This window comes from Lontra canadensis, unplaced genomic scaffold, assembly GCF_010015895.1.
Source record: "Lontra canadensis isolate GAN:19392208 unplaced genomic scaffold, GSC_riverotter_1.0 scaffold12, whole genome shotgun sequence".
In the NCBI taxonomy this organism is placed as follows: Eukaryota; Metazoa; Chordata; class Mammalia; order Carnivora; family Mustelidae; genus Lontra; species Lontra canadensis.
This window is the reverse complement of record NW_022631006.1, coordinates 20,091,348-20,108,756: the sequence shown is the minus strand read 5'-3', so window position 1 is coordinate 20,108,756 and position 17,409 is coordinate 20,091,348. Positions and strand designations below refer to the sequence as shown.

General features: G+C 54.6%; 2 protein-coding genes across 3 annotated transcripts; one reads left to right on the top strand and one right to left on the bottom strand.

Moving 5' to 3' along the window:
* The first annotated feature begins 253 nt into the window (after window positions 1–253).
* Window positions 254–1,101, top strand: INAFM2 (InaF motif containing 2). The gene has a single exon (XM_032856861.1). The coding sequence runs from the start codon at window positions 341–343 to the stop codon at window positions 797–799; it is 459 nt and encodes a 152-aa protein (XP_032712752.1). The 5' UTR covers window positions 254–340; the 3' UTR covers window positions 800–1,101.
* Window positions 1,102–11,210: 10,109 nt separating this feature from the next.
* CCDC9B (coiled-coil domain containing 9B) lies at window positions 11,211–17,100 on the bottom strand. Of its 2 annotated transcripts, none has more exons than XM_032856858.1 (11): window positions 16,962–17,100; window positions 15,996–16,109; window positions 15,604–15,769; window positions 14,832–14,984; window positions 14,604–14,729; window positions 13,773–13,972; window positions 13,417–13,475; window positions 12,780–12,833; window positions 12,582–12,681; window positions 11,957–11,999; window positions 11,211–11,873 (listed from the first exon to the last, which is right to left on the bottom strand). In XM_032856858.1, exons 3-11 carry the CDS (start codon window positions 15,670–15,672, stop codon window positions 11,328–11,330), a joined length of 1,350 nt encoding a protein of 449 aa, XP_032712749.1. In that variant the 5' UTR covers window positions 15,673–15,769; window positions 15,996–16,109; window positions 16,962–17,100; the 3' UTR covers window positions 11,211–11,327. The 2 variants fall into 2 exon arrangements, with proteins under 2 accessions (XP_032712749.1, XP_032712748.1); XM_032856857.1 differs by having other exon boundaries at window positions 15,604–15,711.
* Window positions 17,101–17,409: the final 309 nt, after the last annotated feature.

Sequence of the window (17,409 nt, the reverse complement as noted above, 5' to 3'; positions counted from 1 at the left end):
CTGGAGACCGGGCGGCCGGTGGCCGGGCAGGCGGCGGCAGCAGCAGCGGATGGGGACGCGGAGCCGGGCGGCTGTGGCGGCTGTGGCTGTGGCGGCGGCGGGGAAGCAGCTGACGGGCCGGCGGCGGCGGCGGCGCTGGCGGCAGTGACTGGTCCAGGCCCCGGCGGCGGCTGCAGCGACGCGGTGGAGGGCTGCAGGCGGGCGGCGTGAGGAGCGGCGGCGGAGCGCGGAGCTGCCGGGAGCGGAGGGCGCCGCGCCGCCCCTTGTCCAGTCCTCGCAGGCCGCCAGGCCCCCTCCAGCCGGGGCCGTGGAGCACCGGGGCAAAGGCCGGGGCCCCCCCATGAAGGAGCGCGACGCGGCCCCGGCCGAGCGGGGCAAGCCGGCCACCTACACCGGGGACAAGAAGGCGAAGATGGCGGCCAAGACCAACAAGAAGTGGGTCCGGCTCGCCACCGTGTTCGCCTACGTGCTCTCCGTGTCGCTGGCCGCCATCGTGCTCGCCGTCTACTATAGCCTCATCTGGCAGCCCGTGGGCGCCGGGACCTCGGGGGGAGCCGCCGGCCCGCCCCCCGGCGGCTCCAACGCCACCGGCCCGTCCGGGACTTCGGGGGCGGCGGCGGGGCCCAATGCCACGGGGTCGTCCCGCCGCGAGGCACCGCGCGACGCGCCCCCGCTGCAGGCGGCGCGGCCCATGCCTCCGGAGCCCTCTGCCGACAGTCCCCTGGCCGGGCCACTGGAGCGGCCTCGGGGGCTGGAAGAGGACGAGGAGGAAGCGGCGGCGGCGCCGGGGAGTCGTTGAACCCCTCTGCGCCAGGGGCGGCCGGGAACCAGTCTCCCCTCCCCAAGCCCGGAGGCAGGACTTTGCAGCAGGACGGGGCGGGGAGCCCGCGGGAGTGACCCCCACGGGAGTGAACGCCCTCCCTTCCCCGCAACGATCGCCAGCTCGCCCCGGGAGCGGGTGGCCTGCAGCCCGATCTTCAGCCAAGGGACCACGATTCGCCGGGGGCTCGGGGTTTGGTCTTCCCAGGACCGTGCTGCGCCAGGGCCCTGAGCCATAAAGGGAATGGGGGGAGGGGTGGGGAGATCCCAGCTCCGAACCCTTTTTCGTTTTTCGTCGCTAGCTCTTGTGTATCCTATGTGCACGAGTGACTCGGGCTTTCCCCCAAGACTCAGGGGAAGGAGGGAGCTATAGGGGCTCTTTAATAAGCTGAAGCTCTCGCAAGGAGGGCACCAAAAGTAGTGGAGCTCAGGTACGTCAACCTAGTTGCAGTGGCCACAGATGCATTTAATTTATCTATCCCTGTATATAGTTGTTGACATATGCACTAGAAGCTATAATTACACAGAACTGTATGTATCCTCCCACAACCCTGGGTAGCTACCCACTGATGGGGTCATGCAAGGGCTATTTGCTGGCCCCCAAAGTGCAGCTAGCCAGAAGGGCACAAACACTGTTGGTTTTTTTTTCATCACCCATTCTATTCCCCTTACTTCAGAAAGATAGGTTTATGACCCAAGGGTATAATCATCCTTAGACTTGAAAGGACAGTGGAAAACCTTAGAAGTAGAAGCCGTTTAGGGAGGGTGGAGAACGAACTAATCCCCTCCTCTTCCCACCCTAGTGCCCCCACGGAAGAGGCTTCCTGTTTCGGCCCTGACTATCTGGATATGGGCCAGGGAAGAAGGAAGGGGTAAGAGCAATGCCTCTGTGCTTCAGTCCTTGGCCTTCTCACAGAGTTCTTTTAGGAAGAGCAAGCTTTTGTAAGTAGAGTGGCTCACAAGTGTTTTTATTTTATTGTCCACTCCTCAAGATCTTGTCTTGTTCCAGTAATCACCCTTGCCTGCCTTCTTCCCTGAGCCTGTGACAGTATTGCCCTACAATTAGGCTGAAATCTGTGTGAAACCAGAGCTCTGAGCACATTTTCTGGTTTTGCATTGTATTCACAGAACCAGAAAGGCTTAAAGGTGGGCTTCAAGCTCAGGATTGTGCTTTGATAGCCAGTTAATAGACCAGCTGTGGGAAAATTACCTTGGTTTGTCTTTACCTCTCCTGATAAACCCTACTTACACGTAGCCTATACTTTGATGGAGATGAGAAACACCAAGGAAAGTGACATCTATATAGTTCTGGGATAGCAAGAATTATACATCCTCAATTTGGATTTCATTTCCTTCTGCCACTTGCTTTTAGTCAATGAGTGTGGGTAGTGACAAGATATCAAACCCCTTAGTGTTTCCTTTTTGGGAAATTAGGCACTTTAAAAAAAAAAAAAAGACAAACTTATCCACCTGAGTCCTAAAACAGTTTGTCTCCAGTTTTCTGGCCTACACTCTAGTTAGCTCTGATCCAAGTTTACAGAACCACAAGTCTTGCTTTAAGCCATGTTGCGGGCAAGGTAACAGCAGCTGAGCTGGTATAGCCTAGGAGCAGGCTGGTAGCACCTCCAGGGTGTCTTGGCTGGAGGAGATTTCTGAGCAGCTGATGTGACTTTGGTCATTAGGAAGCCTTTGAGGCCTTTTTAAATTTTTGGTGGGGGTCTGGGGGTGGGGAAGAAACATAAAATGCCACTTTATAACTCCAATAATAGCCTGTGATTTATATTTATTGTGTGAATTTTTAGTCTTATATTTTAATAATTTGTAAATTGATCTCTTATTCTAAGAATCCTTTGAACTTGCAGGAGGACATCTGGGAATCCAGTCCCCTGTTCCCATCCCTGCATTCTGGACTGTTGAATCCACTTTGAGATGGATCAAAGAGTCTAGAGAGACCACTCGTAGGTCCAGCTGCTGGCCTCCTGACTCTAAAGCCTTCACTGGAATTGGGACATTAGCTCCAGCTCTAGCTGTGAACATGACCAGAGACATTATTTATAATTCAGCCATTTAAGATATACCTGTCCTCAAAAAGTCCTGTATATTTTTTAAAAGTTTTATTTTTCAGGTGAACAAAAATACATTCTAAGAACTCTACATAAGCCTGTGTAAGTTGATCATTTCTTTTTCGTACTCCTTGGAGAAGGAGTAGAGGTTGGAAGAAGAGATGGTCTGCAAGGTGGTGGATGGATGTTGATGAATAGGTGTAGGAGGAAAAAGTAATTGCTCTGATGTTCTCTGTGCCTGATGGCCTGACGGAATTGATTAGTGAAGGGTGACAGGAATGCATCTTAGTCGGGAAGCAATCATGGGGTCAGATGAAGCGTGATGGCTCAGCCACCTTTTACGAGCCTTCAGAAACCTTGAAAAGGTTCTGCTTTTTTTTTTTTTTTAAGATTTTCAAAATTTTTTTTAATTTGAGAGAGAGAGATAGAGCACAAAGCAGGGAGAGGGAGAGGCAGACTCCCTGCTGAGCAGGGAGCCTGATCCCAGGAGCCTGGGATCATGACCCCGAGCCGAAGGCAGATGCTTTACCGACTTAGCCACCCAGGAGCCCCTAAAAGGTTCTGCTTTTAAAAGACTCTGAGCAGCAGATGCCTAGCTGGGGAAGATAAGGGACCAGTGAGTATAGATACTAAGAATTATTACCAGGAGGGAAAAAAAAAAAAAAGAATTCTTACAAACACCGAGCTGGCTGAGAGCTGTGGTGAGGATGAGCCACCTGCTAGCATCACTGTTCTCACCAGTGAACCACCGGCCCCATGGATAGTTGAAGCGCGAACACCAGGAGAGACGTGCTGCTGTCCCCGCAGTGGTTGGTCAGAGCTTTGACAGGGGAGCAGGTGAGAGAGCCAAATGGCTGAGAGAAGGTGTAGGTTGCTTCAGAGGGAAGGCTTTTTCTCCCCCTAAAGCAAACAATAAAAGACATGTGGGTGAAAAGCAAAATATGAGGGATTAGTTCTGCTGCAAAATACAGGGCACACAGTTGAGCTGAGCTCATTATTAGACAATGCTGCCCAGTACAAAGAAGAGTGAGAAGCCAGTGTCGGTGGGGCCCCCTGAGGCCTGCACTTCTCCAAAGCTGTAGGGGGGTAGCTTCTGTGCTTTTTACATCACCTTGTAGTCTGCAGGGGAGGCTGGAAAAAGTCCGCCCTTTTATTTCCTTCTGCAGCCTACACAATAGCTTTCTGTGAGAGGGCTTGGTAAGGCAGAGCAGAAGGGAAGTGAAAGAGTTTCCAGGGTTCTTCTGGTTCCCCCCGGCCTTTGTGTAGATGGTGACCTGTGGCTTTTGCAGTGGCACACGGCTTCACACACTGGACACATAAGGCAGGCAGTGTGTACAGCAAGAGCCCGCTGACGGCCAAGAAGGGCACCATTGGCCAGAACAGGGTCGGGTTGGTGGGGAGCCGTAGTGGGAACAGCTTTATTCTCCCTGGTTAGAAATGAGCTGCAAAATTGTCCATTAGGAAGGAGAGGTCTGTGCAAAGTCAGGGAGGGGGTTACTTTCCTTTACCTGCTTTGCCTCTGGATGACCAGGATCGTTTCTAGGTGTTTACTTCCATGAGAAGTTCCTCTGGGCATTTACTCCCTGATGGCCTGTGTTTGAAGGAGGAGATCATCCTCTCTTGGAAGTAAAGTTTCGAAGGGTGAAGGATAAGGAGTTCACTAAGCTGTTTAGACTAAGTTTGTTGGAATCCTTTCTTTCCCCCATGATGCTGAGGTGTAGAGAAGGGTTTCTGTGAAGTTTTAAGTAAAAGAAATACTTTTATTCCTAACAGCTCTGGATTTCTGCACAGTATGAGACCACAGCTTGGGAAGCTTTTCTGTCTACCTTGTTTTTCAGTTTTCACTAGGGAATTCTCAGATACTGTGTTCTTCAGTTGAGTATTTATATCCTGTTTTGAAATGCTGAGTGGAGAGCATCTACTTGTTTCTACATGTTTCTTTTAGGGGAACCAAAAGGTCAGGTCCTGAGCTTTAGGGCTACCGCAGCTATTAAAAGGGGTAATAATTGTCCTCCCCTTCCTGTCTGCAGAGAATGGAGGTATTTCTGGAATTGCGGTGCAATAACAAAAGGACCACAGCTGTATACTTTTTTTTTTTTTCTTTTGGTCTCCCTCAGTGGAGGGATAGACCCCAATAGCTTTGCTCGTTTCTTGGGACCAGCACTGAGCTTGGTGCCTGGCACAGAGCCATAGGTGCTCAGAGGTTGTTGGTCGTCTGGTTGATTGTCGTGTTAGATAGGAGTAGCCCCAGTATCAGTGTGGTGTTGCTGGTGTAATCCATTTGCGTTCCCACATCCACAGCCTGCAGTCTGTTTCAGGGGAGTTGATGCCTGAAGAGAACCCATGCACAGACCACAGTCTGTTTCCAAGGTGAAAGACTTGGGCCCCGTCTGCCTGGTCTTTCCAGGCACCGGAAGTCCCCAGCTCTATCCCACGAGGTGCTTAGCAGGGGCAACATAGATTATGTGTCTCATCCATTGTCCCCTCTGCCCTGGCCCCATGGCCCAATGCAGAGCTGTGAAAATACCTGCTTTCTCAATGGTTTTTGTCACACCTGTTTTACTTGCTGACAAAGTTTGTGGGTTTCTGCTGCCACAAAACCTGTGTTAAACTCTTTGTTCTCTCCAGTAGCTAATTAAAAAAACACAAAAACAATTTTTCCCCCCTTAACCACACACCCAGACTCCATCAGGCTGTCCATCCTCAGTGCAGAAAAAGCCATAGCTCCAAGTCCTGCACTGTGTACATGAGCCACCTGGTCAGGAAGGAGCACCTGGGCCAGACCAATTTCCATGCATTCTATAAACATTTGTTAAGCGGCTATAAGGGACCAGAAAATTCCCACACTGTTCTCTCCCTCAAGCCATTTACAGTCATGCCAACAAGAATCTACCTTTGTTACTGCCCTGTTTTCTTAACTTCCAGAACCTGTTTTTACAGTAGCTTACCAGTTAAACGCAATAGGATTCTAACTTCCCTTAGAATATTTTCCACGAGCCACTACTATTAATCTGAGAACTATTTATTCACTGCCTACAGTGTGTCAGGTGGGCCCCAAAGCCCCCAAACGGACTTGTCCAGAAAAGCAATTCCATTGATGACCAAGGCACTCCTTATTAATCCACCTCTCTCTGCTCCCTCTGTGTTCAGAGTCATGAGCTGAAGTCTCTGCCCAGCTTGTGACCAGGAGGCCACCTCCACTCCCTGTGGATAGTCTGGGCAGGATTGCATCACACGGCAGTCAGCCTCTATGTGCGTGGCCGTCTCAGGACATCACAAGGACCTGGGGGTGGCGGGGGGAGGGAGAGGCCGTGTGCTCTCAGAAGGGACCCTGAACTGAAAAATAGGAAACTTGCAGACTCAGTAATGACACTGGTTAGGCCTTGGCCCCACTTTTTCCTCCTAACCCAACGGGAACTCGTGAGAGCCACTGGAGGGAATTGATGTGAGATGGCCTGGAGATCTGGGGACTGAAGTTACCACGTATACATAGGAGGTAACATAGTTTCAAGCTAGTGCCCATCCCTTTGGGCAAAATGATACCTGGAGAGAAACGTTATACCCTGACGCCCATCGGCATCAGCATCACCTGGGAACGTGTTAGAAATGCCATGTCTCGGCCCCCTCCCAGACCAACCGAATGAGAGCTTCAGAAGGTAGGGCCCAACTTTGTGTGTAACTAGCCTTCCAGGTGATTATGACACTAAAACCTGAGAACCACCGGCCCAGACTCTCCCTCTGATTCTGGAACTTAGGGTTTAGGTATTTTTGTTTTGACAGATGGCTACAAGGTGACTTTTGACCTTTTTTCTTGGTTGAAGCCAGCTGCCCTGCTGGAGAGAAAGGAAACGCCGTATCCCCAGAGTTTGTAGGAAAAAGGGGAAAAGCCTGTGTTACTGGTTATTTTTGAAGGTGCCCAGAGAACTTGTCCAGGAGCTCGTTAAGAAGGATGCAGGCCTGCAAAAATCTGTTCTCCCCTCCCACAAAGGTACTGTTGTGTCTGCCTCACCTCCTGCCCCAGGGCCTGTGCTCCTCGTGTCAGTCCTTAAAAGGAGCAGTGGGTGCCACATTCATTCTTTCTGGTGCCAGGTCTGTGCTGTTTCACTTCACCGGCGTCAAGTGGTTGCTTAATGAGAGGCTGTGACGCAGGCCGGCACACTTGAGAGAAAGCAGCCTCAGTCTGTGCTTTCTGCAGCTCTGCTCCACTCCCTGCTTTCCCAGCCTCAGGGTCTCCCCTCAGTGAAGTTGTGGTCACCCCGGGGGCAGCCCTCGCTCAGAAGAGCTGCTTGCTGGGGTCTGTGGGTGCTGATAAGTGACTGGAGAGGCAGAGTGAAGTTGTATCTTTAGTTTCTCCTATTCCCTTGACCCCCCCCTTCCCAACCTTGTCCCCAAAATAAGAAGACATAGATAGCCACATGGGGATTATAGCTATTTCCTTTGTGGGTTTTTCTTTCCTTTTTTTTTTTTTTTTTTTTTTTTTTGTGGGGTGGCGGTGGCTAGTACCATCTTTTCCTGTTATTCCTGAGGCCAGGATCAGGGCTGGAGTTGACTGATGGTCAAACCCTCTAAACGTGTGCCTTACGAGATAGCTAGGGATTCCCCAGTTACCTGTCCCTTGACCATAAGAAAATACAGTCATGCTGCTCCTTTGGAGAAAACAAAAACAAAAACTTAACTCTGGGAGGCATAGAGCAAACCCTACAAGGGAGTTTTAATTCTGGGGAAAATAATAAGCAAAGACCGTGGTGGGAGTCCATGAAATTACCACTGACATTAGTGGAAGAAAAGAGGAAACTCTTGAGTTATGAAAGTTGGTGCGTGGAGTTAAAGGAAATGCGGAGGGCAAAGAATACCCAGTAAGAGCAGGGTCCCTGTGTGAGTCTCTTTAACTCCACTCGACTCCCCCAGGTGACCTTCCTTTAAGAAGGTCATTTCCCTGGAAGGCTGAGTAAACTTTACAGACCATCCCTTATTTCCTTGAAGTGCACTGACCCCAGTGAAGGTGAGGCCAAAAAAGGAGGTAAAGGAGAAAATCGAAAACAAAGTAGACAGAGATCAAACCAAACAGCTACTTCATTTATTCAACACATTTGACTGAGTGCCAGGCTCTTGTTTCTACATTGCCTACTTAGTGAGCTGGGCATGTTTTGCATACTCTTATCTTTAATTTGTTTTTATAACCCTTTAGGGTTGTTACTGGCCCCATTTTGCAACTAAGAAAACTGAGGCTTGGGGAGGTTAAACTTGATCAAGGTCACCCAGCTAGCCGCTGACAGACATAGGTTAAGATTCAGTGTGTTGGACTCCAAGGCCTACGTAGGTTCCACTCTACCATGCTGCCAGTCCTCCAAAAACATACCTCCCTTGCAATCTGGTCTGCTGCTCCCTTCTGCCCAGGTGCTAGGGGCTCAGGACAGAGCTAGCTTCTGCCCTTTCCGCCCTCCTGGTTATACGGCCTTAAGTAAAGCTATCATCTCCCTACTCCTCTTCGGGAAGCTTCCTTCTCTGTTCCTCCAGCTCTGTGCCTGGGTTCCTGAGAGCAGTGTCTCATGAAAAACTTCCCACCTTTGAGGAGAGGCTTGTCGGTTGGAGAGGAGGTTCTAAGAGGAAATCTCCCAGCCAGGCCTTTCAACAAAGGAGCCAGGAGTTGCTATAGGCAGGCTTCCATGATCCTGAGGTCTGTGGAGGGTGGTCCATGCTTTTCTCCTGCTCCATAGCTGTTTCCATCCGAAGGAAGGAGGGTGGCCACCATAGCTGCTGGTTCTCTTATCCTGAAGAAGTGCTCCCTCTTTTTTGAGAAAAGTTCAATGATACTTGCCTGGCACTACAGTCTTCCTATATGGAAGATGTCCTGGGCCAGTCTCTGCACTCTCCAACCCTTAGTGACTCCCAGGACATCCCGCGAGAGAAGCTCTCTTTCTTGATAGCCCTTCATAACCCAGCTTTCTCTCCTGCTTAGGTCGGGTTGTGAGGGCTGAACCAGAGCTCTGCCCCAAATCTATGTCCTCATCCCATAGTCAAACATACATTGGCCTATACTCTTGGTAGCGCTGGGGGGTTGGGGAGCAGAATTCAAATTCTTGACCATGATTATTTTTGGAGATCTCTGAATTCAAGGGTTCTGCCTGAATCTGCTTTTCCCCAGCTCCATCCTTTGGGAGTCATGGGTCAAGTCCAGGGTCATGCTCCAAATGTATCTATGGATGACTGGTGGGCAAGAGGCAAACTTGAGCTTGGAGTCATTCACCTTTACCTATTCCTATCTCATGGGAGTCTCCTTCCCACGTGCATAAGAATATTCCCAAGCCTCTTTAAAATTCCTCCAATCTGGGGCACCTGCGTGACTCAGTGGGTTAAGCCTCTGCCATTGGCTCAGGTCATGATCTTAGGGTCCTGGGATACAGCCCCGCCTGGCTCTCTGCTCAGCAGGGAGCCTGCTTCCCCCCCTCCCTGCCTGCCTCTATGCCTACCTGTGATCTCTCTGTGTCAAATAAATAAATAAAATCTTTAAAAAAAAAATTCCTCCAACCCCATACCAACCTCTTCCACCCCCTTCACCTCATCCCATTCCCAAGCAACTTCCTCACTCCCCACTACAGGAAGTTGGCATCACCCACTCACTGGCCTCTTAGAGAGTCTTCCCAGGTGCCTCAGCTTCCCACCCAACTCTGAAGCCAGGAAGCCCCCACCTGGCAGGGGCAGCCCTCACCAGTTCCCCGATATAGCCAGCAATAAGTCCTCAGAGTCTAGAGTCTGTCTGCCCCTGGCCCTCCATATATTCTAGCCCAAACCCTTCCTACTCAACCTGTGGTCCAAGAACAAGCAGCATAGTTATCTCCAGGAGCCTATTAGAAATGCACATTTCTAGGCCCACCACAGACCTTACAGAATTAGAATCTGCATTACTCTGCACCTTAACGTGCAAGGAGCACACTGATCTGCTGAAAAGACACTCCCTACTCATGCTTCCTGAGTAGAAGGGGTGGAGGGCAGAGCAGGAGCCCGTGAGGAAGCTGTGACCCCACAGTTCAGCCCTCACTTTGACAGGACAGAACACTTGGGGATGATCTAGACACTCCCTAGAGAAGCCAGAGAGGCTGGGGAGGCCCGGGACCCCCAACAGGGAGGACGAGCCATGGCAGGGCCAAAGGGGAGGGGAGGAGGGGGGCCACATGGGGAGATCCATGCATAGTGAGAGGGGAAGGGGCACCTGCCTATTCAAGCAGAGGTGAGATGATTCTCTGGGCTCCTACCACCATCCCCAGCTCCTAGCAGGCTCTTACAGCCAAGAACGTTGCCTGCTGTGCCGCCTAGATCTGCTGGATGCCTGGGTTTCTCCCTCCCTCTTGCTGGCAGAGTCACCATCGCCCACCGGCTGCACTGCTGCTGGTGGGTGCTCAGGAAATGTTTGTTGAATAGAGAGGAAGCCACAGCTTGTGTGGAGTCTGAATAATTCACCAGCCGTGGGCTTCAGGGGAGGGGCGGGAATGGAGACCAAGTAGGAAAGACAAGTTCTGAAGTTGTACTGAGCTAGATAGAGCCCCTTTCTCTGTCCCTTGTCTGAGTCCTCGCTTTGGTGTGCCGGTAATGCAGGGGGGTGGCGGGGAAGAGGAAGTAGGAGATGGCAGGAAATGGCCCTGGGCTGCCCTCAGCACCGACTCAATGCTGTCTTGATGGTACACTTGATGTCTGGCCTGGGTATGGGGGAGGGTATCCCCTGATCATGAACCCTCCCATCCTTCCGTGGGAGAAGAGGTTGTCCTCTCCCCACCCAACCCCAGGCTGTTTTAGAGAGGAGGCCTTCCCAGGGACTCTCTCTTTGGCAGAGGCTCTGCTCTTCTGTCCCCAGCTCAGTCCCTACCTGCTGTGGCCTCCCTTTCTTCGAGCCTCGGTCTTCTCTTGCAGAAAGGCCAGAGGCTGACAGCTGATGGCTGAGGTTCCCCTGGTTTCACCATCCTGGGAGTGTGGGGCTGTGAGTCACCTGGGTGCAAGGCAGAGGCAGGGGAAGGAGCCCAGGCCTAGACTGGGCCTGCTGGCTCCTGAGGCTGCCTACACCTAAGGAGCCAAAGCCACAGGTGGAAAGAGAAGCCAGGCCTCGGGGTGAGAGAGGCCTGGAGTGCCAGGTGCTGAGTGCGTCTGAGCCTCACTTTGCCATGGCAGGGAAGAAGTTAGTGGCCTGGGTGGCAATAGACCCAAGACGGGGCTCACCAGTCTCAGAGACCAGGCGTGGCATAGGACTATACCAAGACCTTTACCTGCAGGTAAAAACACACCTATACATGGGACATGCCTATGGATGTGCCCATGAGGTGTAAGGAAGGACAGCTGTGCAGCCAGACAGCCACAAGCCACCTGCATCCACACACCCATCCCACGCCAGACTCCCGCCTGTGTTCTTCACTCTTCCTCTCCCCAGCCCGGCCCCTGTGCTCCCAGGAGTTTTACTCAGCATCTTCCTGCAGGGCCAGGCCCTCCTGTCCTGCTTTTCATACCTCTTGTGCCCCTTGCCCTTTGGCCCATTCCTCTGGGCGGCCTGCTTCGTGGTGCCAAGGCCTGCTGGGCCCCAGCCTTGCCAGACCTGTCTTCTCTGGGCTCTAGGGGCCTTGCTTCTCCCTGTGGCTCGGAACTAGGCTGTACTTCTGGCTCAGCCTGGGTGTCATTCCACCCCAGGATCTGCTCAGAACCATCTGGTGGTGGCGAGGACACTGGGTTCTCCTGGGCCCCAGGCCTTAGAGTGAGTGCACACATACTCTCCCCAGACCCAGGGCTACTGGCCCCTCCAAGAGAAAGGTCAAGGGGAACTAAGTCAGTGTTTTGTGGAGAGCTAGGGTTTGGACTGGCTATGGAGGCTCCTGATTCCCTTTTTGGGCCCCCTGGGGATCCTGGGGCTGGGCTAGTTGCTGGGGCACTTGTGCGTCGGCCCAGCTCCGTCGGGCTCTGCTTCTGTGAATGTTCCTCCTCGCTCCAGGTCTTTCTGGTACTTTGACTTCCCTGAAACAAGAGATTGGCCCTGCTGGCTGGCGGATTCAGAGCTCATGCCCCTGGCCCACCCCATCCTATTTCCAAGCACCCACCTCTTGGTTCTGTGGCTCCTCCTTGACTTCCTTCATTTCCCACCTGTAGAAACACAGCACATGGCAAGCCCTACTCCTCCCCACCCCACCTCACGTCCCTCTGTCCCTCTGTAGCCAGTGGCCCATGTTCCCAGGAAGCAGCCAGAGCCAAGGGTCTCAGAGGAGCCTCAGAGCCAGAAAAAGGCTCCAGGATGCTCCCCTTCCAGCCTGACCTTGTTCCCCATCCAGCCATTTCCTCCAAACGCCACCCACTTGAGCGCCATCCCAGGTCCCCAGCTACTGTTTATGGCTGAGCCCGCAGCACCAAGTTCCATGGGGGCTCTGGATGTGTCTCTGCCTGCACCGCCTGGGAAAGGCACGCCCGACTTCCCAGGGGAAGGCAACTGCTGTAATTACTGCCGGCCTCCCTGGGCACCAGGCTCTCGTGGCTCCCGCCTTTGCGGCTGGCCTCTCCCCGAACCTCATTAACCTGCCTCCAGGCAGCCGTCAGGCAGAAGGCAGCAGCCCCAAGGGCTGGAGCAGCCACCTGGACCAGTGCTGAGCCTGACCTCCCAGGGCCAAGGGAGATCCAGGAAATCAGGGAGCCCAGATGCTTCCCCCAATTCTGCCCCCTGCCATCTGTTACCTGCGGGCCCTGCCGGTCAGCCTCTCTGTCCCCCGGGCTTTGCTTCGTGTGGCCGACACCACTGAGGGTCTGCTGGGTTGCCCACCCCGAGTAGTACCACCTGCAAGAGATGGTCCACAACTCAAGAAGGGAAGAGGGTCATGGCAGCCCAGCTCCGTCCCCAGCTCATGCAAACCTGCTTCTTTTCTCTCAACTCACCTTTACCATCAAGGGACAGTGGTGGGGGTTGTGATTTCCGGTGGCTCCTGGGACCTAAGCGAGGCAAAGGAAATGGAGAAAGAGTGGGGTGATAAAGGATCAAAAGCAGTAACAGGAGTGTTCAGGACCAGGAAGATGTCCATCTTTCTCTTGGTCCAGGAGTGGGTTTTCTGACTCCCCAAAAGATCCTGGGTCTGGGGATCAAGAGAGCTGGGTCTCTGTGCCCCCGTTGATGTTGCTGAGTCTCTCCAGCCCCAGCTTCCTCACAAGTAAAATTAGGGAACTAGCAATTCTAAAATCTCTGTTCCTCCAACAGGCCAGGGGCAGGGAAACTGGAGCTTTCGCCCATAAGGGACCAACCTTGAAAGGATCCCGGGGCAGATTTCCTTGTGAGCCTCCTCCCCTAGACCTTCTGAGGTCAGAACCCAGGGTAGGAGCTGTGGATTTAGGGGGTGGGAAGGTGCCCTGCTCTGATAATGAGGGAGAGGAAGTAAGATGTTCTTCCATGCCTCCTTCCAGCTCCAAAAATAAGTGCTATGCCAAGAGACAGAGAAAGGAGAGGAAGCATGAGGGGACAGGTGCGGGTGCTGTGATGAAAGCCAAGGAGGAGAAGGGGCTGGGGTGGGTATTGACTCACCCCTGGTGCCGCCCACCCTTGCCAGGCCCTCTTCCTGAAGCTTGCTGGAGTCCTGTAGCCTGTGGAGCCAGAAAGTCAGGCTTCTGTGGGGCAGACACAAGCTATAGCGAGACCCACACAACCCCTGCCTCCCCCAGCTCCAACCATAGAACCGACGACAACAAGATAATGGTGAGCCCCCAAAAATGGGGACCCGGTGCCCACCCTCTCAGCCTAAGGTCCCACCAGAGAGCCCAGACAGACCTTAACCACCCTGGAGAGGGTCCCACCAGCCCTCCAAAAAGCACCCACAGTTAGTCCTACCCCAAGCCCCATAAGCATGTCAATTCAACAAGCTCCCTAGCCCTGCCACCCACGTGGGCTTGGTCTTGTCCAGGTCCCACGGCCGACGCCAGTCACCCTGTGCGTCTCTGTGCCTGGCCACACGAGCCATGTCGATCTGCTCCCGCTCCTGCTTCCACTGGGCATAGTCCCAGCCCACCTCCAAGGGTCCCCCCATGGGCCAGTGAGGAACCGAGCCTGGGACCAGTCCTGGACTCTGGGACTCCCGAGTACCCTGAAGGAGAAGACAGAACCATGGGGAAGAAGCAGGAAGCCTTGGACCTGGAGTGAAAATCTGGATATTATCAGCCCCTTCCCCTCAAGGTTTTGACGTCCCCATCTAAAAATGAAATCCATTCCGTCTCTGACATGTTCGTTTGCCATAGGCACCGTTTCCAGTCACATGTTAGCTGTGTCTTTTGGGCAAGTTACTTAACCTCTCTGTGTATCATTTCCTTATCTATAGAATGGGGCTAATAATAGCACCTATCTGCTGGGTTGTTGCAGGTGTGTGTGTGTGTGGACAGGCCCCGAGTGGAGAAGCTCCCAGCAGCAGTGAGCAAGAGCCAGGACTAGGGGCTGCTGCCACCTAGAGGTCACACCTGGCACACGGCCCACCCCCAAGGCCCCCACATGCTTGCATCAGAAATCCAGTTAGGGTAAGGGGCTGACTTCTGACATACCGTGTCAGGGTAAGGCCCACCCAATGTGGAAACTGGCCAGAGAAAGGAAGAAAGGGTGGGAATTCTTGCTGGGGCTGCCTGGGCCATGTCCCCAGAGATAGGGGACACAAGTGACTCAGCTTCTCCGCCTCCCCCAAATGATGACTACCATTTTCATGTCCCCATCCCCTCTTAAAGATGTACTTTCCGTGCAGAATCCGAGCTGACGGGCATCTGCATGGAGGGGGTCCGGCCCAAGCCCCTTCCACGTGACTCTTCTGCGACCTGGTTCCTTGCTCTGCTGGGCTTCTCACTCACGATCCGCTTGGCCTGGGATGGGAGGCGGGGAGGCGGGGACAGGCAGCGTGGCACAGTCTGGTAAGAAGAGGCTGCTGGTCTGATGCCCTGGCTTCCCCTGCCCAACCTGCTCACCTCGGCTTTGTTTTCCATGGTCACAGCCAGCTCCACCCGCTGCCCCAGACAGAAAGTACCAGTGTGGTCATCCCCTCCCTCATCCTCAAGCATCTCGTCAGCTGCTCCAGGTCTGAGGGGTCTTGCCCAGTTCCGGCTGACCACCCGCTTCCCCTGCAGAATGAGATGCCATGCCCTCAGACCACATGGCCAGGGCCGAGCAGAAGCTGGGGACGGAGTCCTTTGGAAGCTTCCCCAGGCTGGGTTCCAGCCCTGGCCCTCCCTGGAATGCCCACAGAGGAGCGGACTCCCTGGGGCATTCACATGCCGGTGCCATGAAGTTATCCAGGGACCGGGGCCACCCCAGGGCCCAAGATGCCACAACAGCCTGTCATCTCTGAGCTGGGAAATCCAGAGCGCTCGGACAATGGGACTTTGTCCCTTGCACTCTTCCTGGCATTCAGCCACCCTTCTCTGTCCCTCTAGGGTTGGTGGCTCAGGAGTGGCCTGGGATTTAAGAACACAGGCACAGGGCTTTGGGTGGGGCCCTCCCTAACTTTCACATTCACCTGGAAAAGGGCTTGAGGAGGACTCGATTTGGTGGCCTTTGGGGTCAGGGGAACCACAATGGGCTAGGCTGCCTCAGGCTGGGAGCTGAAGGGTGAACCCCAGAAGTGGAAGCAGAGGAAACAGAGGAGCAAGAGCAGTTTCCTTTTTGGACTTGGACATGGGCTGGGCCTCCACCTCCTTACCACCCCACCCTCTCTTCCTGGGGTGGGGGAGGTTGGCTTACACCAGGAACCTGGCTGATAGTGACAGTGAGGCCATCAGGCTGGAGGAATTCTGCTGTGGTCACGGCCATGCCCCCCTGCTCTGCCTGCCGCCGGTCTTCCTGGATCTCCTGCGGGAGGGCCCTGGGTCAGCACAGGCCACGGCCCCCCAGATGCACACAGAAAGGCCTACACAGAGAGACACCAGTGGGACACCAGGGGGCAGAGGCACCACATCACAGCATCCCCGGGACCCTCACAGAGTTTCTGAGAGGGACCACACCACTGTAACTCGGACCCCAGGCTTAGCGCCTGCAGGGAAAGACCACAGTGCGAGGGCACGGGGGAGGTCAGGGGGTCAGACAGGCAGTGCCAACTCAGTCAGTCCTTCCAGCTCCCATCACAGCCCACTCACCTGGTACCTACGTAGTAAGGCCTGGTTCTTCTTTCGAAGGGCAACTATCCTCCGGTCCAGCTCGGCATCCTTCTCTTCCTGCCTGCTCATGGGTGACTCGGCTCTGTGAGGTCCCTGAGTCAAGCGGGGGTGGCAAGCTCCTGACTGTTGTACCCGTCCCTTATCAGGCCCCTAACTTTCACATTTACCTGAGAAGCATCTTCTTACTACAAATGGACCCCAGCCCCAGAGCTAAGCTTCCAGGGGGAGATGGCACATGGAAGGCCCCAAGTCCCCACTCTGCTGGGCTTGTCCACCTGTCTCTGCCTCCTCAGAGGCTCAGGTCAGGGCCTTACTACCCTCCCCACCACCACCACCACCACCACCCCCGCACCCACAGCTCCCAGCAGTGGGCCGCCCCTCCCCCGGGCTCTCCAGGGAGCTCCACCGCTGAGCAGAGCCTGGAATGAGAGTTATAAATGGCTCTGGCAGCGGAACCTGCGGGGACTGGGAAGTTGCCAGGGGATCCAGGAGGTCGGTGGGGGGCGGGGGGCACTGTTTGGCTCCCAGGCCCAGAACCACAGTAAAAAGAGAGGCCCCGGCTCTGTGCTGGGCTCCCAGGCCCTGGGCTCCACTCCCTAGGTTTGTGCCCTGACTGTGGGAAAGAGCCGCTCTCATGGGCCCAGTCTCTCCCGGCCTGGAACTGCTGGTAGTCAGGACAGAAGAGAGCCAGTTCCGTGTGCAGGCCCGGCCAGGGAGCCACCCAAGCAAGCCAGGCCTCTGCCCCTAGATCCCAGGTCTTTCCCTGTCTGGCCGCAGGGTCTCCATTGCAGCCAAAGGCCCCTGCCCAGATCCCCAAAGGCCTAGGCACAGCCCTCTTCCTCCCAGGCCCAGCCGTCCCCAGCTGTCCCCAGAGTGTGACCGCCTGGTGTCCCAGCCTCCTCCCGGCCCCAAGAAGCCCCCCGCCGAAGGTGAGGTGCCACTCACAGCTGAGTGCATGGTAACAGTGGGCACCGAGAGAATTCCAGAACAGCCCCAGGGGAGCCAGAGCAGGAGGGAAGCCGGAGCTGCAGAGCCACGGGAGCCGGAGCCGGGGCCTTTGCCGGCCTCTCCCTGCCGGCTTCACTGCTCAGCACACGAGATCATGTTGTGATTACAAAAGACTCCTCTGGGCTCCCAGCCAGGAATGCGCGCCGCCACCCCCACCCATCCACTCTCAGAGGGCAAGGACCAGAGCGCCGGCCCTGCCCAGCTCCTCTCCCAGCCCTGGCCCAGCGTCCCCAGAGACACAGGCAGGAACCTCTCTCTGTCGGGTTGACCCCACACAGGGGGCCTGGCTGCCCCAGGCCCTGCCTTCTCTGAGGCTGTTCGCCCAGCAGAGCCCCAGCCTGGACCTACCTGCCAATGCACAGGCAGCCAACATAAGCCTCCATCT